This window comes from Tasmannia lanceolata, unplaced genomic scaffold (genome assembly GCF_043159265.1).
Source record: "Tasmannia lanceolata isolate RefF3 unplaced genomic scaffold, GAP_Taslan_0.1 ptg000007l, whole genome shotgun sequence".
NCBI classification, from domain to species: Eukaryota; Viridiplantae; Streptophyta; class Magnoliopsida; order Canellales; family Winteraceae; genus Tasmannia; species Tasmannia lanceolata.
Genome location: NW_027518684.1, coordinates 17,443,847 through 17,463,603, shown reverse-complemented (window position 1 = coordinate 17,463,603; position 19,757 = coordinate 17,443,847). Strand labels below are relative to the sequence as shown.

The window sequence follows — 19,757 nt, the reverse complement described above, 5'->3', positions numbered from 1 at the left end:
CAACCTATTTTCATTGTCACCCATCAAATGGACGGTTTGGATCATCCTATGGTATGGGCTGTACAGTCCATTTTGAAAAATTCAGGGTGAATTCATCCTATAAAGGGGTGAATCTATCACTACCCTTTTTAACAAAACGGATTCCCGTCTTGATATCAACACTCATTTTATTTTCTCCCGACACGATAAGATAACCCGATAAAATACTCGTTGCACGCTTTCCTTTATTCCATCTGTTTGCGTCTGACAGCAGCCACAGAGGCTTACTTTTCAGCAGATTTTTGTCTTCATTCACGAGGTTTGGCTACTATCAGATGCAACAGACCATCTGAGAAATGTCTTCCGCGATGGACGCTAGCAAATCTCTAATAATAATGTCCAGTTGAATTGAAAGTTGGTGACTGTGGGCCCCATATCCTCTTGTTTTATTCTCTCGCCTCCACCAGAAAATCGTCTTCCAAATTCCTCACCTTCTTCTCCATCTTTCCCCCTTCTCTTCTTCTTCTTCTTCTTCGACGAAGGGAGTGCAAATATCAATTCTGTCTCGAAACAAATATGCTATTTCTTGTTTGTTCAGCCTGAGAAATTTATTTCAGGTTTCTCAGTGTCTTGAAAAAGTAAGGAAAAAATGGGTACTTCACGGAGACAGCTAAAGGCCATGCTCAGGAAAAACTGGCTTCTTAAAATTCGCCATCCATTTACTACTTGTGCTGAGGTCAGTTTTACGATTTTCACCTTCTTTTCCTTAATTTTTTTGTTTTGTTTTGTCTATTGTCTTAATTGCTTATTCTTGATAATTTTCTGGGTATTTTTTTTTTCTAGTTTTAGGCTTTGGAAGATTGATTAGTTTTTAGTGTTTCCATCTTAATTTAGTGGTAAATTGGATGCTGTTGGTGGGTTTTTGTTGTTTTCTTTATTGTATGTCAATCTATTGTCTTTGGTTTTGGATATTCAATCTGGGTTTGTTTTAGGTTTCTTGGTTTATTTGATGGAAAAATGGATATTTGGGAAGGCAAATGATGACCCCTTTTCTTCCCTGGGCCACCCGTTTGTTGTGTGAAAGGTTAGTTATGAATACACTAGAGGGGGCTGGTCCAGGGAGGAAAGGGGGCGAATATATAATTTCCCAATTGGAAATTGGCTTTGTCTAGAATGAAATTTGTTCAAGAGGCAAGCAAAATTTACCAAATTAGGGTACTCATAAATAGACTAGAGGGGGCTGGCCCAGGGAAGAAAAGGGGGCTAATATGTCACTTCCCATTTGGGAATTGGGTCTGTTTAGAATGTAATTTGTTGCAAGATTTACCAATTTGTTCTTATTTATTACAGATTTTGCTTCCCACGATTGTCATGCTGATGCTGATTGGTGTGCGAACGAGAGTTGATACGAAAATTCACCCAACGCAGTCGTATGTCATCTTATATTTTTTTTTTGGATCAAATAACACATTGTTTTTGCTGTTTTTCATTGTTTCCCAATGAGTAATGTGCCGGTTTCGTGTCATTTTTCCAGGTATATTCGAAATGGCTTGTTTGTTGAAGTGGGCAAGAGTGATATTTCTCCTAGTTTTGATAAGATTCTGGAACTGCTGATTTCCAAAGATGAGCACTTGGCATTTGCACCAGATACAGATGAGACGAGGATGATGCTCGACTTTATATCTCTAAAGTTTCCTCTTCTGAAGGTACCCCACGCCGCCCCCCAGTCTCCCACCACGTCATTTTTGTTTTTAAACTTTTTCATTTTCTTTTTATCCCTGGGCAATCCTATGGAAGTACTTCAACTTCTTACTTGATCAATTCATTTGTCCTTTTTAGTATATCAAAATTTGGTTATCCAATTGTTACATTTCTTTTCTTATTCTTTACAGGTGTCCTGTAATGCTTTTTTTTTTTTTTGAATGGTAGCAAATTTCATTCAAACGGAAATGACCAAGATAGTCATTCCCAAAAGTACAAGAAGGGAAGAAACAACCAGCCAAAAACAAAATACAATAAAAAACAAAAGCCAAATTCACAGGGGCAAAAAATCAAACAACATTAAGCCTTGTTTATCTACCTCCTCCCTAGCCAAACGGTCGGCTACGCTATTAGTGTTAAGGGCGAATCTCCAAGAGCGACCAAAGATCCTCTAAGCCACCGAATAGTGTTAAGGGAGTCCTCCTCAACAATAACCCTACTCAAGTTTTCCCTCTCCAAGCTCTTTATCCCTTGATGTACCACTCGAACTTCTGTTTCCGTAGCATCAACAATGGGCCCTGAGAACGCCCACAAGACATCACGCCCCGAATCTCGGAGAACTCCCCCTATACCTGCTGTAATGCTTCTATTTTGTTTCAGTGTTTATTGATAGTTTCCAAATTGTAAAAGAATACCACCCCCAGACTATAAGAACTCGGCTTAGGGACATATTGAGTTACCCATCTACTTCCTCTTTTAATCATGGAAATTTTAATATGTTATTGCATAAAAATCATAAGCAGGGGAATATGTCAATAAGCGACAATGCTTGCAATGAGAAATATCACCTACTTGAATGAAGATACATTTTTTTTTTCTTCATAGATGACGGTTGACGCAACTCATTTTGACATATACTTGCGCAAATTAAAGCTTTGGTGAATGGAGAAATTGTTCGAAATATTGGTATTCCAAACTACAGCCCGAAATATATGTGTTCAGAATTAATCTTTGGGAGTATTCATTACAAAGTTACTACAACTCGCAGTGAGAATTCAGTAGAATATGCAACCCAATAATTTTGACTGCACATAATTTATACACATGAAATAACATCATGAATAGATGATAAATCAGTGTGGATAATATTAAGGTTTCAAGTGAATATATATATTATGGTTCCAAGAGAGATCGTTAAATGTACTCTTAAAAGTCAATGGAATCAGCTTAAAGAGGATTTTCTATAGAATGTGGAGGAACTCTTCCCCCTCACAGGCACACGCGATATTAAGGATATATGCTTGCCGGTTTATAAACTTCGCTTCTTCAAGAACAGTCTCGAGGACGAGAAAAGGGAGCGTTGTCTCAGTTGAGGGGCCAACTAATGGCTTTGCGTCTGGAAGTTAGAGAAACTAATTGCCATCAATTCGGACCTGATGGAAGAAGTACCTGTACCGGAGTTTGCTATCGTGTTCTTTCCTAAAGAAAAGGAGCTGCAAGCCGGGATTGATTATCTTCTGTTTGAGTTAAGGAAGTGCTCTTAGGTTTGGAGGTGTCTTTCTGTTTAGCATAGACACGATTAGCTTCTTTTTGGAAAATACCTAGTCTTGGGAGTTTTAGAAACCTATGAAGTTATGTTACACAGGCGAAACTAAAGATCATCTGAAGGGGATTCTTAGCTTATTGGTGGACGTCTGAGTCTCGTTTCAATTCTGAAGGTTGTCAAGATCTTCGTGGAAGGTCGCATAAAAAGCTAGCTTTAATTTTGAAGGGTTACTCAAGATCTTCATTTGAAGATCGCAAAGATGTTGTGTTGTTTTAATAGTGTACTTGCAAGAATGATCTTCTAGGAAGATTATAGGTTTAAATTATTAGCATCCTTTGGTGTAGATGTACAGAGGTATGTAAAAAGGAGAATCCTGGAATTGTCCATGGTTCTGAAATTATCTCCTAGGACCTTATATGATGGTTCATGGGGGACTCCTGGTCTCTTCATCATGTAATCTTCGTATGATTATCAATACATTTTGTCAACTTTCAAAAAAAAAAAGTGAATATATATTGTGATGGTATGAGAGGAGAAGGGAGAATGATTCAATGCCAACTTGGCTGTCATGTCATGCCTAGTGGTGTGGGTGGATTACCCAAGGTTTTTGAAATGAATGCTTGATGACTTTTTCTAAAACTACCTCATTTATTAGTCCTTTTTTTGAAAACTTACTAGACTTTTCCTAATGAGTTGTATGTCATTAAGTACGTCTAGTAAGTTGAGTTTCATTAACTAGTGTTTAATAAGTTGTATTTTATTAACTAAGTCTAGTAAATTGTGTCTAGTAAGTTGTGTTTCTTTTAGTCTAGTAAGTTGTGGTGTTGAAAATTGTAGTAGTTGATGTTGTGGTGAGATTTCTACGAGAGGGTTCTATAAAATGTGTTGTATGAGATCGAGTTGGAGGATTTTGACAAACTTATATTATAGATAATATATCAATTTGGTTGGGCATTGGTACTGTTTCCTTCTCTTGGTTGTGTTCTTGTGTTCAACTTTCTTCTCTTCCATATTAATCACCTGCAACATCTGGTATCAGAGCCAACATTACTCTCTCGGGCTAGCTTCACTTTGCTTTCTTTTTCATGGCCGCACGAAGAGGTTGAGGAAGAGGTGGTAACCAAATGATGGAAGATTTGAGAGATTAAAGAGATGAATTTCAAGCATTTCGAAGACAAGTTGAGCAACTTACTACGCGATTTAATCGTCAAGAAGCTCGTAGTGAGCATGGTGGATCAAGCCGTAGAAATTCTAGTGACGAGTCGGTTATGGACCCCTTCTTCAATATTTATGAGGAGCTAGGTTGGGCAGGTCTACATCTTAGCCCTGCTAATATATCATTGATTGGCATACATATGGCATCTATCGACTTTTCGACAAGTGGGCCCACTATGTCGGCGCCACTAGCATATAACTTTTCGGCTATTGGACCATCTATGTAGGCTGCACTAGTATATTACTAATTACTCTACATGTAGGTCTCATTATTTTTTGGGCAACGAACTATACATCTTAAGCTTGCTAGTGGATTATTGATCAGCATACATGTAGGGTCCATTGTCTTTTCAGCCATTTGGCCTTCTACGTAGGCTCCACTAGTATACAACTCATTACTTTATAAGTGGGTCCCATAGGTTTTTGGATGTTGGCCATACAACTCATTACATGCAGGGTTTATTACTGTTTTTTGCCGTTAGGCCCTTTGTGTAGGCTCTCCACTAATATCAAACTCATTAGCATATATGTGGGCCCCATTAACCACAGTATATCACTAAATGTAAATGAAGTATTCATTTTTTTAGGTTACAATCATCCAGACACGAGGGCCTATTTTTGTAGGAAAAAGTTCTCATTTTTCATATTTATTGAATCAAACGATCAAAATATTTTAAAGTAATGGAAAGGATAAGGCTTTCCGAGGAAATCCCTTTCTATACGGACATACCTTTCCTTCCGACCAAACAGGCCTGTAAAGTGGGACTTTACTAAATATGCAAACTACCCTTAAGTACATAAAAGCATCTTTAATACCCCTTATTTTAATTTTGCTTTGAGCTGTAGTGCATGGATGCTAGTGGGCCCCTATTGTAGTTTTGCTTCAGACTATGGTGCATGGATGCCATTGGATCCCCCACCCTGTTTTAGTTTGGTTTGGTGACAAATTACTCCTCAAGCTTGAATACATTGGACGTGGTACCATTTTTTCTCAAACTGAAAATGGATTGCAGCTAGTTGATATGGGTGCTTAAGAGGGAAGAAGAAGAAGTAGAACACAAGAACACAACCAAGGGAAGAAGAAGGAAACGGGAGCAAGGCCCAACCAACTTTATATATGATCAATAATCTAAGTTTGTCCAAAATCCCCCACTCCTCATCACCACATTTTATAGAACTCTTACATAGAAATCTCTACACAACATTAATTACACATAGGAATCTCTATACATCATTAACTCTACAATTCTCAACACCGCAACTTATTAGACTTTCTTAAACAAACACAACTTACTCGACACAACTTACTAGACTTAGTTAATGAAATACAACTCACTAGACACTAGTTAACGAAGCACAAGTTACTAAACCAATTAATGAAATACAACTTACTATGACTAATAAATGCGGTAATTGCAGAAAAAGTCTTCCAAAGCATTCGTTATGGAACAACTTTGGATACTCCACCCAGGCCACCTGAGAGTGACATGGCTATCAAGTTGGCACGACATTATCATCTCCGGGTGAGAAAGAACTCGCCCACGAGTTGGCACTACATTATCATCTCTGGGTGAGAAAGAACTCACCCACAAGTTCTCATCAACCTCTCCATGATATGATGTCAAGTATTGAACATTGAAAGTTGGGTGAGTGTTGACATTTGGAGTGAGCTTAATCTTGTACGCATTATCGTTGATCTTCTTGAGAATTAAATATGGACCAATCTTCTTCTCCCAGAGCTTGTTATAGGAACAAGAGGGATATCGTTCTTTCTTCAAATAAACCCACGCAATCACCTTTATTGAAGATTTTGTTCGGCGATGAGTATTGGCTGCTTTCTTGTAGTTCTCGATACTTTCTTCAAGAATCTTCACTACTTGTTCATGAATTCTTGTCATGGTCGGGTAGCAAAATCTTCAGCCATTTTTGACAATGATGGATTAGAATGGGTGCAAGATCAAGATAGTGTTTTGGATCTTTTCCATCGATCACCTCAAACAGGCTCTTTCTGCTGGAATAATTCACCCCATAATTATAAGAGAACTCCGCTTGAGGAAGCACCATGTCCCATTGCTTGGATCTATTTGCCGTCAAACTCCAAAGCAAATTACCCAAGGTTCGATTTATCACCTCGGTTTGTCCATCCGCTTGAGTGTGATAGGCACTACTATAGAGTAAGCTAGTACCAATCCGTTTCCACAAACACCTCCAAAAATGACTAAAGAATTTAGTATCCCTATCAGGAAAATGAACTTAGGAATACTATGATGCTTAACCACATCCTTGAAATAAAGATTAGTAACATAAGAAGCATTTAGTCTTCTTGCAAGGAATAAAATGAGCTATTTCAAAGAAGCGATCAACAACGGCAAAAATAGAATCATTACCTCTTTGTGTTCTTGCAAGCCAACCACAAAATCCATACTAACATCTTCTCATGGAGCATCATGAAATGGTAGTGGACCGTAGGAACCGATGTGGCGATGTTTTGAGTATGTCCCTTGAAAGTTTGGCATATTCGGCACCTCTTTACGTAACGGGTCACATCTTGGTAAACAGTAGGTCAAAAATATTTTTCTTGCGCTAAAACAGTTTTGTCTCTTCTAAAATGCCATCCTAAACCTCCTGAATGTAGCTCTTTAGTAATATATTCTCTAAGTGAACATTTGGAATGCACAAGCAAATCCCCTAAAAGAGAAAATCATTTTGGAGAAGATAATCTTCATGTTGCTATTCTATGGAAAGTTTCCTAATTTTAGCAAAGTCTTCATCATTGGCATACATGTCTCTAATGGCATCAAACCCTTCAAGTTCCACACTCATGGCATTAAGAAGAGCATTGGCCACTTGGTTGCATTTTCCACTCTCATTCGTTAACACAAAAGTGCATTCTTGTAAGAAAGCAACCCACTTTGCATGTCTTCGGTTTTGGCTTTCTTGATTGTTGATGTGCTTGAGAGCTTCATGATCGGAATTCAAAATACTCCCTGGATAAGATAAGACTGCCAGTGCCGAAGCGCTTGAACAATGTAATGAAATTAAAAAAAATAAAAAATGTAATGAAATTCAAATTCCATATCATAGGTAGAATACTTCTTTGAGTCATTGAGTTTCTCTGTAAAGAAAGCAATTTCCATTCATCAGGCTAGTATCCAGACCTGCTACATTCTCTCTTTGTCGAGCTATTATCCAGATCTGCGAGATTCTCCATTAGTCCGGCTGTTATCCATACCTGTGGTGTTCACCATCCCGAAGTTTGTATTTCTTGCACATTTGCGAAGGACAATATTCTTTTAGTTTTGGATGGTGGGGTAATAAAACTGGCTCTTTTCCACCATTTTATTGTTGTTAATTTTTGGTTTGTTATTGCTTAGCCCTTGGTAAATGTAGGGCATTTCACATTTAGCCAACTTTGGTGCTTCTTTTATCGGTGTATTTTTCTAGCATTTTATGCCTTATGTCTAGTTTTTCAGGATTTTTTGGGTCATTTTGATAGTGGGGGCTTGCAATTTGTTTTATATATTGTGTTTTGCCTTTTGGGTTTAATAAAAATTTCTCTATCACTTGTTAAAACAATTGATATCAAGGCTAGTTGTTCCCTCAGGGTGGTGAATGATATGCGTCATGGTTTTCTTATATTTGTTTCCTGGAAAAATGTGGAAATATTGCACAAAATTGGAAAATTAATTTTAATTAGATTAAAGGAAAATTATTTAGAATTAGATTAAAGTGTTAATTGGTTATCTACCTGTAGTTAATTTGCGATTGAGTTATTCCTGATAATTATTAAATAAAATATACATTTATCCCCTAGAAACAGCATAAAATCATTGATGGGGAGGGAGAACGATGAAACAATTAAATGAAAGGGTCTAGTTGAGTTGAGCACATATTGCCTCAGCGTGACTTCCATAGAATGTGAAAAGCACACTTTCTAGGTTGTGGTCTCATGTGTCACTGTACAACTTTGATAGTCCAATGTTAAGTAATACTCTCTTAATGATGAAAAATGATGTCTTTATTCCAGCATGAATTCTTGCAAACTTCCATGCACTGTTCTCCATTTCTGTTTTTGATATGCACTAATGCTGTTTATTTTTTGAATGATTATATTATTATGCAGTAATGGTGTTTATTATTATATTACTTTTAATGGGTGCACTTATTTTTGTACTATTCATAGGTGGTGCGTAGAATTTACAAAGATGAGCTAGAGCTAGAAACTTACATACGCTCAGATCTTTATGGTGTTATTGATCACACCTCGTAAGTGACCGCTTCATTTACATGTAGAGAGATCTATAGAGGTTGTATGTGGAACCGGCATCATATACATTTCTTCTTCTATATTTTTTTTTGTAATTCAACATCTTTTATATACATTTATGGAGATCTGAATGGCACAATTTCCTCTTAAACCAGGAATTGTTCAAACCCCAAAATCAAAGGAGCAATAATATTTCATGAACAAGGTCCTCGGTTATTTGACTACAGCATACGCCTCAATCACTCATGGGCTTTCTCAGGATTTCCTGATGTCAAAACCATCATGGACACGTGTGGCCCTTATCTCAATGACTTGGACTTGGGTGTTACGAGTGTACCAACTCTACAATATGGCATGAGCGGATTTATGACCGTAAGAATTCGATACTTTCTCTCTCTCTCTCTACACTTTAGTACACTCTAGTTTATTGATAAATAAGCATTTTCATTGTATCCCTAAAAAAAAGCATTTTTTTGTTTAATGATGCTTTTAAAGCAATCCTGTTGTCGGTCACTCACATTCTTTATGTTGGTTTTCAACACCTTTTGTGATTCAAAGTTTGTTCATTTGTTATTAAGCTCATGCAAATCAACTTCTCTATGTAATCATTTACAATTTTTGATCTTCTCACAATTTACCTAAATTCAATTCAAGGACGCTGATGGGCTTTGGTATTCTATATGGCTCATGGAAAATGGTATGCTATATGGAAGAATTAAATAAACCATAAACAGTGGTTTTGATTGGCTGGTTAAATTCTTTAGCTGGTTCTTGATCCTTTTCCCATTTTGTACCCACTCCTGCCTGGTTAAAATTCCAAGTTGTTAGCAGAAGTGGAGCAACATGGAGTTTTGCAATAGTTTGTAGTTGAAGTGAGTTCGATTGGCTTTCATTTTTCACATGATATGGTGCTGATAGTTATACGATTGGCTATTTAAATTTTGAATTCTATGATGGCGATAGTTACTTAAAAAATGGGTTTCTTGTCATTTCATTCTTATTGCAGTTGCAGCAGGTGATGGATTCATTCATAATATTTGCCTCTCAACAAAATGAAGCTAAGGTTGCCACTGAAGATAGAAAATTATCTTCATTCGAAACACTCGGAACTCCATCTCTTCTCAAGCTTCCCTGGACACAGTTTAGCCCATCAAACATAAGGATAGCTCCATTTCCAACTCGTGAATACACTGATGATGAGTTTCAGTCCATCATAAAGAAAGTCATGGGAGTACTGTATGTGTCTTTTAAATAACTCATTCCTGTCTTGAACTTCTGCGCCTTTCTGATTTTTCATCTGTCTTTGTGTTTCTAATCGAGAAGCTTGATGTTTCTTTATTTTAACTGTTTGAACATAAACAAATAGTTCCTTATTGTGTAGAGGGTAGATTGTTGATGTGCTGATCAGTGGTTTTACTTACTTATCCATTTGATTTAAGGTTAATCTTCATTCATTTTATTTAACGTTAATTTTCTCCATTAATATCTTCGTTGCTTCCCTTTAAGTATATACTCTAGAAGCTTGATGTTTCTGTAATTCAACTTCAAACATAAACAAGTATATCTTTATCTTGTAGGTTGTAGACATGGTTTTAAATTTCGACCGAAATCAGAAATTTCGGGATTTGGCCGAGACCGAAACCGAAACAGGGAATACCCGAAAGCCGAAACGGTCTTTTATTTCGGTCGAAAATTTGAAATTTCAGAGTAATTTCTGCCGAAATTCTAGACAAGAAAAAATAGCCGCCAATTTGATTTTGGGGGATTTCGGCAGAAATAATGGACCGAAACGCATTCCGAAACCAAAATTTGAAACCATGGTTGTAGATTATTGATATGTCAATCAGTGCTTTACTTGGTTATCCATTTGATTTATGGTCCCTCTTCTCCATTGTCATCCTCTTCTCTGCTTGTATTGGTTATCAATCTTGGTTGGTTTGCCATGGTTGCAAACTTGCAATCATGGTTAGTTACGAAATTTGGCATTTATTTGGAATGAATTAATGAAATTTTCAGAAAAAAAATTTCATTTTCATGAAAACTTCACAAAATATTGAAACCCACTTATTTAAAAAAAATCATGAATTTAACGAATAAAAAATTGTTGTTAATAAAAAACGAATAGAAAATTTAGAACTAACCATGGTAGGAATTAAACCCTTGACCTAGGCTACAATCCGAGCAAAACTACTCAACCATTACATGGTGCAGTCCACTTGTGCTGTGTTATGCACTTATGCATATATCTACATCTACATCTATATGTTGATGGTGATGATGCATAGGAAAACGTGAGAGAAAGAGATGGGGGAAAGTGAGAGTCGATAATCTGACCTCATCCATAATATACATATATATATATATATATATATATATATATATATATATATATATATAGAGAGAGAGAGAGAGAGAGAGAGAGAGAGAGAGAGAGAGAGAGAGAGAGAGAGAACATTTCCTACACACTTGTGTAGGTAAGTTACCTACACACTAGCTTAAAATACAGTGGGGGCCCACATTGTTTGGGTGATCCAAACCATTCATTTGAATGGTCCTCACATAGATAGGGTGTCCACAAAAAATCAGATCCATAGGATCATCCCAACCATTCAAACTATGGAGGCAAAAAATGGACTAATTTGTGAAGGTAGGATCATCCCAACCATTAAAAAAATCAGATCCATATGAGAAAACATTTCCTACACACTTGTGTAGGTAAGTTACCTACACACTAGCTTAAAATACAGTGGGGGCCCACATTGTTTGGGTGATCCAAACCATTCATTTGAATGGTCCTCACATAGATAGGGTGTCCACAAAAAATCAGATCCATAGGATCATCCCAACCCTACGATTTGTGGAGGTAAAATGGACGTGTATAAACCTTCACAAATTAGTCCATTTTTTGCCTCCATAGTTTGAATGGTTGGGATGATCCTATGGATCTGATTTTTTGTGGACACCCTATCTACGTGAGGACCATTCAAATGAATGGTTTGGATCACCCAAACAATGTGGGCCCCCACTGTATTTTAAGCTAGTGTGTAGGTAACTTACCTACACTAGTGTGTAGGAAATGTTTTCTCATATATATATACACACATATTTTTATATCATTAGGGTTACATAAGATTATAAAGACTAAAATACCCTTCGAACCCCTCATGCTGGAGTGTATGTCATACAACTCCAACTTGTTACAAATATCACTCAACTTAGACCTTCCCAATGGTTTGGTGAACACATTAATCACTTGATCGATGAAATGACGATCCACTTCAATATGCTTTGTGATGCAGGACAATACCTAATCTAGGGAAAATCCTACACTCCTAATGGGATAATGGTTTCAGGAAAGGCTTAGGGTTAACTTGAAAGACTCAAAACTTCTAAAGGGAGTAACCTAGGGCTGATTTAATGAAGGTTTGATTAATGGGCAGCAGCAATATCGAGGCTTAGAATGCATTCAATAATTAGAAGAAACATAATTAGCATGAAATAAACCTTATACAAATCAACCAATAGGTAAGGCTCTTTCTGGTGAATTGTTAATGACAAAATTAAGCCTAAACTATGTTTTATGCATGCAACCAATTAAAATAACTAAAAGCTAATGTAAGTACCAATGAAATAGATGTAACACAAGCATGAAAATAATAATATCCAATGAAGAAAAACAAAAAAAAAAGTCCAACAGCAGTAAAAGGCTCAAAACGGTCCAGTTTTAGACTGTAAGGGTATTTTGGTAATTTTGCAGATTTGGGATTTTGGTTTAATACTGCTGTCCAAATCTTAGGTTAAGGTTTAGAAAGTAAAAGAAAAGTTAATCTAGGGTTTAGGCTCTGATTTGATGGTAGGTTTAGGCTATGGATCACTAAAACTAATTTTAGGGCTTGAAAATTGGTGAAAATTGCAATAAAGCTAAAAAGGGGTTTAAAGTTAGGGTTCTTGGGTGTTTAGGCTGAGGTTTAATCATAAAAACAATCCCTCAAAATCTCGTAATAAGATCTTGGAGAACAAGGGAGATCTATGGATTTTGGGTTTTCTAGTTTTAAGGTTCAAGAACAAAGGAAAGAGAAAATCTGATTTATTAACCTTGTTTGTGTTGATTTGATTGAAGAAATAGAAGATAATAGATGCGAGGAGATGAGAGGAGATGAGAGAAGAATGGCTCCAAGCCACCAAGAGGAGAAGAGAAGAAGAAGTCCAAGCCACAATAGCTCTCACAAAAAATTCTCAATTCTATTCAATATTCCAAAGTCTTTTACATTGCTTACATAAGATGTATTTATAAGAAAAGAAACCCTAGAAGATAACCTAAAGTTAAAAACTAATCTCAACCATTCATCTAATCTAAAGCAAAGCTAATTAAAGATAAAAACTTACATAAAACAGTCATCCTGTAATAGACCTATAGCACTTCTAAAGACAGTCATAACTTGCTCAAAAGACATCTAAATCATGTGATCTTAGGCCCGTTAGATAGGTAATTGAAGAACATTTCTAATAATACCAAAAATAAGCCAAACAAATGAGATTTGATGTCTAAAAAGTAGGCTACAAATAAAATGACGAAAATAGAAAGTACATAATAAAAAAAAAGACGACAATGTCTGTGACCCATGCTAGAGTCCCCGCCATCAGTCTCGTCCCCGCCTACGCTTGTAAACCTTGAATCCATGCCCATTGTTGATGTCCCCATCACTTTGTCTTCTCATGAAAGACTAGATTTATTGCGATATGAATAGCTGCTCTATTGTCATAGTACAAGGATACTGGAGATGAGGAAGGAACACCAATCTTAGACAAAAGTGACCTCAACCAGGTCAACTCTCCACATGTGTAAGCCATAGCCCGATACTCCCTTTGCACTAGATCTAGCCACCACTTCTTGTTCCTCACTCCGCCACGATACCAAATTTCCTCCAACAAAGGTACAATACTCTGTGGTCAACCTCCTATCTGCTGGAGATCCCGCTCAATCCACATTAGTGAATCGTTCTAACTTCACATGATTATGTTTTCCGAAGAGCAAGCCTTTCCTAGGCGCTCTCTTCAAGTACTTAACTATTTGAAGAACTACTCCCCAATGGGAGTTGCGTGGAGAGCTCGTAAACTGACTAAACACTCCCATTGTGTAGGAAATATCAAGACTAGTCACAATCAAGTAGATCAATTTCCCAACTAGTCTCTTATACCTACCTAGGCCTTCCAAGTATCAACAACTCTCCTTGATCTAGACAGGGATTCACATTAGGATCCATAAGAACCTCAGCAGGCTTCATTCCTAAGGATCCTATCTCTCCTAATATATCCATCACATACTTCCTCTGAGACAAGGAAAAACCACCCCGAGAATACACTACCTCCACTCCCAGAAAGTACCTGAGACGCCCTAGGTTTTGGTGCAAAATGAGCTTTTGTATGCCCATCCTGTAATTTCCAATAATGATGTCGTCCGCTTACACTATCAAGAAGATATACCCAACATTAGAATGGGAATTGAACACGGAGTGATCAACAACACACTGCTTCATAGCAAAGCACATAGCAGCCTCACTAAATCTCCAAAGCCAACGCTCGAGGAGACTACTTCAGTCCATAAAGGGCCTTATGAAGACGGCACATTGACCCCATCCCCCGGAGCAACATACCCAAGAGGTTGCTCCATATAAATCTCCTCGGTGAGTTCACCATGTAAAAATGGATTTTTCACGTCCAACTGATACAATGACCAGCCCCAGTACCGCCAAAGAGAAATAGTGAAGCCGTTACTTGGGTGGAGGTGGATCTGAGGTAGATGCATCATGATAAAGCTTTATAATCCTGCGAGGGCCTCGAGTAGAAACCTGTAGCTAAGAAGGTGCGACATCTAATGATGAAGAAGGAATGGGAGGAGGCAGTCCATGTCACGAACAAAATCAGTCGTAGAGTTAGAAAAGTACATAATAGTCTCAAAGAAGATAACATCAGCAGCAACCAAAAAATTTGCGCAAAGTGGGACTGTAACACTTATCCCCCCTTTGTGTTCGGGAATAACACTTATCCCCCCACATTTCTCTGAGCGAGCATCTAACTTATCTAATCTGAGAGATAACTTGTGTACAAAACATAGACAACCAAATACTCGTGGGAGCAAAGGAAAGGGATTGCTAGAGGGATGCACTTCGAATGGAGTTTGATTATCCAACATAGAGTGGATATGATTACTAAGGAAACAAGCAGTAGGCACAACATCACCCCAAGCGGGCCATATCAAGAAGATAGCGAAGTTTCCTCTCAGCCATGCCATTTGATGGGAGCATGGTTTCAAATTTTGGTTTCGGTCCTCACCGAAACCGAAATTTCGGCCGAAATCCGACGAAATCAATTTACCGCCTATTTTATCTCACAGAATTTAGACCGAAATTACCGAAATTTCTGTAATTTGGCCCAAAATTTCGGGAAAATATTAAATAATTATCTAGAATCAATTTTTTTGCGTGAAATCCCATTTCGACTGAAATAAATGACTATTTCGGGTATTACTGATTTTGAATGGAGTTTGATTATCCAACATAGAAGAGTGGATACGATTACTAAGGAAACAAGCAGTAGGCACAACATCACCCCAAGCGGGCCATATCAAGAAGATAACGAAGTTTCCTCTCAGCCATGCCATTTGATGAGAGCATGGTTTCAAATTTTGGTTTCGGTCCTCACCAAAACCGAAATTTCGGCTGAAATCCGATGAAATCAATTTATCGCCTATTTTATCTCACAGAATTTAGACCGAAATTACCGAAATTTCTGTAATTTGGCCCAAAATTTTGGGAAAATATTAAATAATTATCTAGAATCAATTTTTTTGGGTGAAATCCCATTTCGACCGAAATAAATGACTATTTCGGGTATTACTGATTTCAACGTCGGTCTCGACTGAAACCCGAAATTTTGGTCCAAAATTTCGGATTTCGATCGAAATTTAAAACCATGGTTGGGAGGTACAGGCACAATGATGGAAGGCAACCTAGAAGTGAAAGTGGTTGTTTTGGTGAGGATAGGATGAGGGTTTAAGAAGGGAAAATAAATGGTGGTTTAAGGAGGTATTGTAAAGGATTTGGGTTTGGTGAGGGCTAGGTACAGAGATGATAGTAGTGAGAAGCGAAGTAGAAAATTTTGGTTTGGAAAAGGGAGAAGGAACTAAAGGCTTGGTTGGAATTTTCAAGAGGGAGAAGATGAAGGACAAGGGTGGGAGTTGCTGCTAACTTGGAGATGGTATTGAGGTGGTGGAATGATGTTGAAGCAGAGAAGTGGCTGCTTCTTGGAGGATACTCTTGCATAGAACAAGATTGAAAAACTGAAGCAGGTGGAGAAGCTACACCATGGAAGCTTTCAGTTCCTTCCTTCAAAGCAAAGAAGATAAAGAGGAGAACACTTCTCCAAACAAGGAATTCTAACTCAAAGTGGGATGCTCTTCAATGAGATTTATGGTCCTTTTAGAGAGGTGGAACCTCTTTACAACAATAAATGAGCCTACAGACAAGCCCACAGACAAAAAAAAAGTTTTCTTACATTCACACACACAAGTCTTACATAATAAATAGCCTACAGACAAAAAGAGATATTTTCCAACTTTCACACATACAAGTCTTACCTAACTTTGGTTATTCACATTGGAACTAATTTCCTTATTTCCATCTTTCACCGTTAAAACACTTCATGTTCACAGTTGAACACCTTGGGTGTTCACACTGGAAATCCCTTGGGTGTTCACACTGGAAACCCCTTGGGTTTTCACACTGGAAACCCGTCATTTGGCCAAGATCGTTGAGGACCGTTGATCTGATAGGCGCTTCAGACGATCTTTGGATTATTAATCTTCTGATAATGTTTGTTAGCAATATCCTCAACCCGATTGTCAATCTCAACCGTCTGATCATTGATCGGGAGGCCTCCGATAGGCCGATCATTGATCTGGGGATTTTAGTCGCCATTATGGAGAATACCATGAGACTCTATAAAGGATTGAAAATGATCACTTTCAAGACCGACTTGGGGAAGCTACTATAATAGCCTATCACGTAAAGAGGTCCGCAAACGGCGTAGCGGATAAACTAGCCCGAGATGGGGTACTCCGGGCAAGCGTGGAGCAATATGATTTTTTACCGCCGTGATTGATCTTTTGTACTTTGTATTATTTCCGCTCTATATCTATTGTTGTGACCTTCTCGGTCTCTTCCTCTTTATATTAATGATATTCACCACTAAAAAATAAATAAAAAATCAGTACGTAAACATCGATTGGAACATTGATATTTACAAATCTCAGAGTAAAAGGTATGAGATGGTTCATTCATTAAAAACAACCGTGTCATTCATGAATAATTATCAACAAAAGTAATGAAGTACTTAAAACCAAGTACAGATGAAGTTTGACAAGGGCCCCATACATCAGAATGAAACGAGAAACATGACTGACTACTTTGGAGTGAAAGGACATCCTCTGGTGTTTTCCCAATTCACAGGACACACTGAAAAGATCTAACTGGACTCGACACTAAGACGGACTTCCGAAGCTTTTCAACTGAATTGTGGCCCAAGCGGCAGTGCCACTGAAAAGAATCAATCGAGCTTCATAAAGCGGAACTCTCCCTCGTTCGATCAAGGTAATAAAGGCCGTCCACCTCACGACCGAATCAATCTTCCTCCCAGTCTTCAGATCTAGAAAACAAAATAAGGGAAGCAAGAAATAGAACAATTTAGATGTTTAGTTAACTGACTAACAGAAAGTAAATTAAAGGGAAATTTAGGAACACAAAGAGTAGAAGATAATGAAAGGCCCGAGTGAGGGAAGGTACACCTCTAAGATATGAGAGGTAGTCCCATCTGCCAAAGTAACACTATGACTCAATAAAGAAGACGATTGAAAACAATTATATCAGATTTGCCTGTCATATGGTTGGATGCTCCCGAATCAATAAGCTAGAACCCAGAAGCAGAAAGAAAATTAGAGAAATTGCTACCTTTTTGGGATTAGGTGGCAATTGATTGCTTCCCTTTATCCTTAGATCTCAAAAACTCATCATACCCAACCTGAGAAATCACTAAGGAATCACCTTGCTTAGCCTGCCCAGATGATGGATGTACGGAGGTCTCAGACGCAGCATATGAAGCATAACTAACATATCTAGGAGGCTGCAACTCTGGATGCAGATCATAGCGAGTGCTCAACTTAGTAGCTAGGGCTGATCGCCCAGCCGAATGCTCAGTCGAACCCTCAATCCGCATAGATCTTTGTATGCGAGAAAACACCTCATCAATGGAGGGAAAGGATCCTAGACCCTCAATCTGCTGACATACAGGGAGAAACTCTGGCCTTAAGGCATCCAAAAACTGCACTACGTGCAAATCCTATTGACGCTTGGCCAGAATAGTGGCGTCAGTAGTGAATGAATGCCAGTTACATGTCAAGCTGCTTGGATAGTTACAAACTGGGAGTAGAGTTCTGAAACTGACCTGTCCCCACGCTTCAGATTCGGGAGCTTTGAGTACACATCATAGATCCTAGTCAAGTTGTTCACTACTGAATACAAGGTTTCAGCCCATTTCGAAATGTCCTTGGATGACTTTAGATACATCATGGGACCAACAACATTGGGTCCCATGCTGTTCCACAGATGGGTCTTGATCACATCATCCTCCTGCCTCCGCTTTCCATATGACTTATCATCACTGTTGGGGGTGCCCTGTTCAACATACTTAACCTTTCCTCTGGCCAGGAGAAAGGTTTCCACTGTCATATGCCATGGAGGATAATTAGATCCATCCAACTTGATGGACGTCATCTGTATGTTCGGAATCTCCATCGTGTAAGAACCAGTGGAGGCAGACATAAAAACACCATCTTCAGATAATTACAAACACTTATCACAACCAAGGATAACCACAAGGAGAGCACCACTCACTTCATAGAACTAATGCGAGAATGGATCCCAAGTCTCCGAATCATGCAAACTCCAACGAACAACACCATTCAAAAGGATCAACACACCAAACCATTCCTATATTCGGACTTATAAGGCTAAATGACGGGCAAACAAGTAACTCAGAGACTTACGGCATCAACATAAGTGACGGTGAAGGATTACATCATCACACCAATGAAGACTAGCAACAGCAGGAACGAAAACCGAGGGTGGAGGATGCTGGGCACGGAGAAGGCGAAGACAAAGACGAAGGCGGGCAACAAAAGCCGTGCGACACAAAAGCGGCGGCTTACATCATCACACCAATGAAGACGAGCAACAGCAGGAACAAAACCGGGGGTGGAGGCTGCAGGGCACGGAGAAGACGAAGGAGGGCAACAAAAGCCGTGCGACACAGCAGCGGCGGCAGCGAGCGTGCCCCATGACGGCGGGTCACGGGGGCCGGCAACGACATTGACGGCCGGCCCTAGGGGCATCCGTCTAGCATCCTAGCGTTTGCTGTATACTTCTCTTTCCTCCTTTTTTTCTTCTTTTTTGTGTGAGAAGATGAAGTGGGGAAGAAAAGGGATGAACAATCCTAAAGCTCTGATATCATGTTGATGGTGATGATGTATAAGAAATTGTGAGACAAAGAGATGGGGAAAAGTGACAGTCGATAATCCGATCTCTCACATAATATGCTTTATATATCTATATATGGTTAGGGTTACATCAGATTACTGCTGTGTAAACTAACCTTCAAAATAAAGCTTATCTGAGCAGCTGCTCACAAACCATTTCCTCTCTCTCTCTCTCTCTCTATATATATATATATATATATATATATATATATATATATATATATATATATATATATATATATATATATATAATATTGATGACATATTATGTGAACGCCTAATCACTTTACATCGGATTATAAAGTGTCCCCACCCCATTTTAGGGCGGGACTAATCCCTGTGGATGCACGCAATCACCCGTAAACCACGTGCATCGGGCGCGCGCACACACACACACACACACACATATATATATATATATATATGTATATATATATATATATAGGGCTCACTGTTCGTGA

General features: G+C 38.3%; 1 protein-coding gene across 4 annotated transcripts in view; it reads left to right on the top strand.

Moving 5' to 3' along the window:
• The first annotated feature begins 440 nt into the window (after positions 1-440).
• The window catches only part of ABCA1 (ATP-binding cassette A1), an 82,058-nt gene continuing 62,741 nt past the window's right edge, over positions 441-19,757 (top strand). For 2 of the 4 annotated variants that reach the window (XR_013252118.1, XR_013252119.1), the window contains exons 1-6: positions 441-715; positions 1,330-1,409; positions 1,514-1,685; positions 8,625-8,707; positions 8,864-9,080; positions 9,715-9,944. Coding sequence is in view for 1 of the 4 variants with exons in the window: in XM_077385574.1 (XP_077241689.1) it covers positions 629-715; positions 1,330-1,409; positions 1,514-1,685; positions 8,625-8,707; positions 8,864-9,080; positions 9,715-9,944 (869 nt within the window). In the remaining 3 variants the exon portion in view is untranslated. Of the gene's footprint in view, positions 716-1,329; positions 1,410-1,513; positions 1,686-8,624; positions 8,708-8,863; positions 9,081-9,714; positions 9,945-10,128; positions 10,148-19,757 lie in introns of those variants that run through there. The other 2 variants (XM_077385574.1, XM_077385575.1) reach the window with 2 other exon arrangements.